A 7691-nucleotide genomic window follows, 5' to 3' on the forward strand; every position below is an offset into this window, starting at 1 on the left:
AGTTCAAGCTTCTTCTAAAAATTAAAATTAAAAAGTAAGAGATCTACACTAATCACAAGCTCAATGACTTCTTTTTTTCCCAAAAAGCAATTAAGCATATGGTGGTACTAAGAAGCAACATTTCACTTGGAGCAAGAAAATAGAGACAATACAAGATTAAGCTAAAAGAAGATTTGCATTAAAATAAAAGTGTTTACAAATAGGGTATGAAATTGAGAGAGCAAAAGAAGATCTAGCACTATACTACCTACCAACTAGGAAAAGACTAGGTTAAAAAGATTGTGATTACAAGTAAAGAGATGGGGGATTTATAGCTAAAGATTTAGGGTTTAGGGGTAGGGTGGCTAAATCTTGTCCATCCATGTGCCATGTGTGTTGGGTAGATCATAGCCCTCCATGTGCCCCCTTACTTGCCAACTCTTTTTGATTTTCTTCTTTTCTTTTCCCTTTTCTTCTTTTTCTTGCATTTTTCTCTTCTTTTTTTATTTATCTACAATTTCCTGAAATAAAATAAATAAGCGATTAATACTACGAAAATAAACAAAAAATAGGCACTTAAATATGCAAAAATATGGACTAATCACAATACCCTGTTAAACAAATTTGTGCACTGTCCAATGCTTACAATGATGTTAAACAAATTTGTGCATAGTCCTCTTGAAGAATGTTTCATGTTTTGTCGTCTGCAGAGCAATGTTCTGTTGCAGAGCAATGAAATTTGTATGTATTTTTCCTGTTATCGGTTTTTTAGGTTGGGTGCTTAGGTGCGTTGATTTTAACATGGCTTTGTGTGCATGTCTATGTTGTTCTGTTTGTACCAATTTTTACTTTTAGGTTTTCAAAAAAAAGAAAGAGATTATCTTATATGCTACTTGGATGCAATAACAAACATATAATTCCCACTTTAAAATGTAGAAGTTTGTGCAGCGATATGATGTGGTACATTAAACATCTACTTATAAATCAACAATAATCATATGAGGAAAACAGAAATCAGAAGGCCAAATAATATACTCATCATCTGCAAATTCAAACTGTAGTCTTGGATTGCAGGTTTGACTCACCTGAGAAAGTTGGATGTCCTGCATTGTGTGTTTGTCTCTTCTTTTTTTTTGGTTTAAACCAGCAGCAAAGAATTCTACATCTCATTTGCCTTATGAACTAGACTTCTACTACTTCCTACTTGGCAGTTACCATTCTGCTCTACAACTATATTGCTACATGCTAGCTATACCAACTCCCTCTAGGCTATAATATAACTCCGGTCTCCTGTGTATTTAAACAGCAATCTTTTATGCTTATAAAAATAAAATGCTGTTAGAATTAAATGAATAAAGAAATGAGATATATGCTTTGTCGTCTGCAGGACAATCTTATGCACGCCTCTGTGCCCAGGCATCTGGTGTCTCGGTTCAAGAGACGTGTGGGCGAAGGCAAGCTTTATGGCCTTCGGAATGTTAAGGTTACGACCAACACCTATCCGTACAGGCCTCTTGCAAGTGACAAGAAACTGCTTTTCTTGGCGACCACTGAGGTTGTCGAGCTGGGTGATGATGCGGTGCGCATAGCAATGCATGGCTTTCAATTTGTCGGCCTACCCGTACTCCAGTCACGCGCTGGTGACGTGACCATACTCTCAGGTGTGTTTCCATGACCGTTGTTTTATTGTGTGGGTGAACCCTCATTTTTTATTACCTATTGTTTGCAAAAAGGTCCTTTGGTTGGGCATGTTTTAATTTCTATAGCTTCAGTAGTGATAAGCAATTATTGTGCTTTTGTGCTTCTATGTAAGCCTCCCTCCAGTTTATTTGACCTTTTATTGATGGTGTTGTCTTTATGCATGTGCACATATATGTTGAGACTCCATGTCACATAGCTGGACTCTATAACATAATGCTTGATACAATTTATCTTTGCTTGTACTAAAATTCTAAGGCAATTTGAGGTCTGGGTTAGTTCAATTCAAGTTCGCTAGACTTTGTCCAATCATCAATCATTCATGTCATGCGTATCGAATCTTAGAAATCCCTATCTTTTAGTAGTTTACTCTGCCTTTTATTGATGGTGTTGCCTGTATACCTATGCGCTTATATGTTACGTCTTCATGTTCTTCCGAGTTTATGCCTTGGTCCGTACTGGACCCCACAAACCTTGAAATTTGCAGACATTGTGGGCTGCTTCTGTGGGTACGGAGAGGTTGAAACTGTAGGGGATGGGCTCAAGAGGAAAAGAGATATCAAAATCTTCACAGATTAGTGAGTATCCTCATATTTATTTGCACAACACCTTCTTCCTAGCATCTTTTTACACCTCTAATTTGACAAGTGCTTTTCGCAATGTTTTTTGTGTTAGCTCTGTCACCAGCACTATCACTCTGTTGGGGAAGTTAGGAGAGCTTTTTGATCCAACACTGTACACACAGGATGGCGGACCGTATGTTATGGTGGTGACCTCCGTTACAGTGAAGACCTATCAACGTATAAAGATTGTCCCATGAGATCTGATTTCCATATGCTCCATTTGCTTACAAATAATAACACAGACTAACTCTTGGTTCTCATGCACGCAGGTGCCTTAACCTTTGCCACAACTAGCGGCAGCAGAATTTATGTCAATCCAGATGAACAACATGTCTCTTCTGTGAGGGAGAGGTTCTCTGCTCTGTCCACCAAGGTAGTTGCTCTTGAGGGTACTTCTGCCTCAAAATTGCCGCCGGAAGAGGCCATGTTTGTGAACCGGATGACTGTTGATGACCTGGTGGGAGCTACATGCTCTGGCGAATTGAAGGTATGCCTCAACTCAAAAAAAAAGCCCTTATGACTCGACTCCCATATTTTCATAAACGTAGATGATGCCGTACTTGACCACTGGCCCCTTTGAAAATATTATGGCAGGCTGCAATAGCCACCTTGAAGGTCATCATAACTGCTGTGAACACCCGTTTTGGATGGTATTATGTGTCATGCAAGTCCTGCGTGAAGAAAGCTACGCCTGTTGATGGAGTATATGTTTGTGCTGAGGGCAAGAAACCCGTCGATTACCCTCTTCACATGTAAGTCAAATATTAAAATCAGCTTCACGCAAAACTTGCATTCTTCAATTGTAGTTTGACTCCAGTATCCTCCTCATTTGACAATCGTGCCCAGGTTTCGCATTAATCTGCAAGTCGAGGATGACACTGGGACTACAACAGTGGTTTTGTTCAACAATACTGCAGAACGCTTGCTGGATACCTCGGTCAAGAAGCTGATTAACAAGATGTCGCCAGGCGACAACTCTCCTCCTGCAGAACTACAGACCCTTTTAGGCAAGCAATTTGTCTTCAAATTGGCACTTAATAAGTACAATTGGGTTGATGGCCGCCAGGACTATGGAGTTGCTGCGGTGTATGTACCTGTGCCGGATCTTGAAGCTGCTTATACAAAGAAAAAAATGCCACAGGTAAGCCTGCTGCATGCATGTGCTTTGAGACAAATAACTCTCAGACAACTTCTATTATTTGATACACTTTGAGAGGTAATTAACTTTTGTCACGTGCTACCTGTCATCTTCCAGGATGCCCCCGATCAGGCGGGGTCTTCAGGATCTGCTGGCGAAGTGGACGCAGAGGCTAACAGCCGCAAGAGAAAGCTGCCACCTGTTCTCCCTGCTGTTGCTGAGAGCGAGGAGACAGCCACTTGATTCATCAGTTTCTCCTCTTTCTGCGTCATGCAAAATACTATGTTGCCGTTCATTTAAGACGTTATGTTTCAGACATTATATGTTTAGTATTTTATGCCTTTCCACTTGAATGCAATGAACACCTGCTTTAATCTATTATATTTTCCTGCCGCTTTGATTTCGTTCATCATGTTTTGTGATTGATCTCAACCACATGGGCTTTAGCTGCTTTCCTGATATCATAAGGCAATTTTTCAGGAATATGCAGTGGACGATATGATGATATTGAGATTAATTTTCAGTATTTATATTTTAGAGTTAATTAGGCTTGCATGTATAAGGGTATGACACAGGTTTTGGTTGTAAAAACTTTGCTCCTTTTACTTGTACAAACATCAAACCTGCATGAAATGATTTTTTTGCATAAAAAATTATATTAAAATGATTGTTAGGCTTTTAAAGAAGTGCAAATGTAATAAATACTTTTTTAAAACAAAACAATTAGACCCAAAAATGTTAAATTATAAATACAAGAAGAATAACAAAATATGGAATTTAAAGATATTCTTGGTCACTCCTAAAAAGTTTTAAAAACAATATTTGTATCCTTTGTTTTAAGGGCCAGCAAATGAATCCTGATTAATTTATTAATCAAGTATTCTATGTTTGAATTTAAATCTTTATAATGACAAAGTTTAAAGATAAAATCTATATTATATTATTATAATCGAATTATTAAAAAATTTGATCAGGACAATATAGCCACAATATCCTAGGCTAATGATATTATGTGAAAATGGCTGGATTTGAGGATCAGGTGAGCTGAGGTTATATGCTCCATGACAAATTAAATTTTATGATTTTTATTTTTATTCTTACATGACTTATTTAAAGGGACCTGGGCTGATAAAAATATATTAAAATAATTGTTTTAATTTTAAAGAAAACATCCTTCTTAGAGGTCTTATAAAAAGAATATTTTAATCTAAGCGAGGTAGTATTTTTTTAAATATTTGCTCTTCTCTTAGACAAGATGATCACGTGAAAATTGAAAATCATTTATTTGTTGCATGAAATGATTTTTTTGCATAAAAAATTATATTAAAATGATTGTTAGGCTTTTAAAGAAGTGCAAATGTAATAAATACTTTTTTAAAACAAAACAATTAGACCCAAAAATGTTAAATTAAAAATACAAGAAGAATAAGAAAATATGGAATTTAAAGATATTCTTGGTCACTCCTAAAAAGTTTTAAAAACAATATTTGTATCCTTTGTTTTAAGGGCCAGCAAATGAATCCTGATTAATTTATTAATAAAGTATTCTATGTTTGAATTTAAATCTTTATAATGACAAAGTTTAAAGATAAAATCTATATTATATTATTATAATCGAATTATTAAATATTGAGATTAATTTTCAGTATTTATATTTTACAGCTAATTAGGCTTGCATGTATAAGGGTATGACACAGGTTTTGGTTGTAAAAACTTTGCTCCTTTTACTTGTACAAACATCAAACCCAGTCTAGCACTCAAAGCAGTGCATTGTTATTAGTTCATCATTTGATGCGGTTACAGTATGCACAGCCTGGTGCATGAGCCTCCGGCACAAAATTTGGGTGTAACTTCATTTATTTGTTGCATGAAATGATTTTTTTGCATAAAAAATTATATTAAAATGATTGTTAGGCTTTTAAAAAAGTGCAAATGTAATAAATACTTTTTTAAAACAAAACAATTAGACCCAAAAATGTTAAATTAAAAATACAAGAAGAATAAGAAAATATGGAATTTAAAGATATTCTTGGTCACTCCTAAAAAGTTTTAAAAACAATATTTGTATCCTTTGTTTTAAGGGCCAGCAAATGAATCCTGATTAATTTATTAATCAAGTATTCTATGTTTGAATTTAAATCTTTATAATGACAAAGTTTAAAGATAAAATCTATATTATATTATTATAATCGAATTATTAAAAAATTTGATCAGGACAATATAGCCACAATATCCTAGGCTAATGATATTATGTGAAAATGGCTGGATTTGAGGATCAGGTGAGCTGAGGTTATATGCTCCATGACAAATTAAATTTTATGATTTTTATTTTTATTCTTACATGACTTATTTAAAGGGACCTGGGCTGATAAAAATATATTAAAATAATTGTTTTAATTTTAAAGAAAACATCCTTCTTAGAGGTCTTATAAAAAGAATATTTTAATCTAAGCGAGGTAGTATTTTTTTAAATATTTGCTCTTCTCTTAGACAAGATGATCACGTGAAAATTGAAAACCATTTATTTGTTGCACGAATTGATTTTTTTGCATAAAAAATTATATTAAAATGATTGTTAGGCTTTTAAAGAAGTGCAAATGTAATAAATACTTTTTTAAAACAAAACAATTAGACCCAAAAATGTTAAATTAAAAATACAAGAAGAATAAGAAAATATGGAATTTAAAGATATTCTTGGTCACTCCTAAAAAGTTTTAAAAACAATATTTGTATCCTTTGTTTTAAGGGCCAGCAAATGAATCCTGATTAATTTATTAATCAAGTATTCTATGTTTGAATTTAAATCTTTATAATGACAAAGTTTAAAGATAAAATCTATATTATATTATTATAATCGAATTATTAAAAAATTTGATCAGGACAATATAGCCACAATATCCTAGGCTAATGATATTATGTGAAAATGGCTGGATTTGAGGATCAGGTGAGCTGAGGTTATATGCTCCATGACAAATTAAATTTTATGATTTTTATTTTTATTCTTACATGACTTATTTAAAGGGACTTGGGCTGATAAAAATATATTAAAATAATTGTTTTAATTTTAAAGAAAACATCCTTCTTAGAGGTCTTATAAAAAGAATATTTTAATCTAAGCGAGGTAGTATTTTTTTAAATATTTGCTCTTCTCTTAGACAAGATGATCACGTGAAAATTGAAAAGAAAAAAAAGATCTTCACATTTATTTTTATGAATTTTGCTTAGCGACAGGTTAAATTTCTTTTTTACCGAGAAAAGTAATTTTTTAAATTGAAAAACTGATGAATTTGTTTGAGAATCATTTTGATTTTAAAGAGAAAAAAAAGATCTTCACATTTATTTTTATGAATTTTGCTTAGCGACAGGTTAAATTTCTTTTTTACTGAGAAAAGTAATTTTTTAAATTGAAAAACTGATGAATTTGTTTGAGAATCATTTTGATTTTAAAGAGAAAAAAAAGATCTTCACATTTATTTTTATGAATTTTGCTTAGCGACAGGTTAAATTTCTTTTTTACTGAGAAAAGTAATTTTTTAAATTGAAAAACTGATGAATTTGTTTGAGAATCATTTTGATTTTAAAGAAAACAATAATTAACTTTGGGTTTTCTATTTATAAATATCTTCTTAAAAGAATATTTACCCCTACGCAAGGCAATAAATCTTCACATTCTTGCATGCCTTTTTACCTCCCTTCTTTTATGTTACTCTGCTCACATTAGGGATATAGATGTTTTCCTCCTTCCATTTAAACAAGTATTGATGTAGTGAAAGTGTTTTTTGGCAGAATTATAATTCATCCCTCTTCCTCCTGTTCGTGGCTATGGTTCCTCACCATCACGTGTCAGCTATAAATCAGTCAAGAGATGACTGGATGCTAAAGGTTCGCGTCACCAGAAAATGGCCATCTCTCTCTACTGCTGGTGTTCCTATGCGATACAATTTGATAATACTTGACTGTCAGGTAGGTTTTAAAGGTATTCTTTTCTGATTTTTTAGTTTATTGTAAAAGTCAAGTGTTATTTTGTTCTTCACTTTTTTTTGCAGCACAATCATATTCAGGCTGTTGTTTCTCCCGAATTATGGCAGCGCTATGCCGCCATTATTGAAGAAGGTGGTTTGTATCATATCTGTAGTTTCCGTGTTGTGCCTGCGATGGGTTTTTTCCGTCCTGTTGATTTTCCACTGGTCGTTCTCTTCAACACGTTGACTGTTGTCAATTTAGTGCACGAGGATGAGGATGAGGATGATAAT

The 7691-nt window shown here is 33.5% G+C and overlaps 1 protein-coding gene across 1 annotated transcript; it reads left to right on the forward strand.

The window, feature by feature from the left end:
- The first annotated feature begins 1339 nt into the window (after positions 1 to 1339).
- Positions 1340 to 3681, forward strand: LOC108212396 (uncharacterized). Its single transcript, XM_017384123.1, has 7 exons — positions 1340 to 1640; positions 2165 to 2255; positions 2353 to 2477; positions 2570 to 2787; positions 2895 to 3052; positions 3147 to 3441; positions 3556 to 3681. Exons 1-7 carry the CDS (start codon positions 1340 to 1342, stop codon positions 3679 to 3681), a joined length of 1314 nt encoding a protein of 437 aa, XP_017239612.1.
- The last annotated feature ends 4010 nt before the right edge of the window (positions 3682 to 7691 follow it).

The sequence above is a fragment of the Daucus carota genome, chromosome 3 (assembly GCF_001625215.2).
Source record: "Daucus carota subsp. sativus chromosome 3, DH1 v3.0, whole genome shotgun sequence".
NCBI lineage: Eukaryota > Viridiplantae > Streptophyta > Magnoliopsida > Apiales > Apiaceae > Daucus > Daucus carota.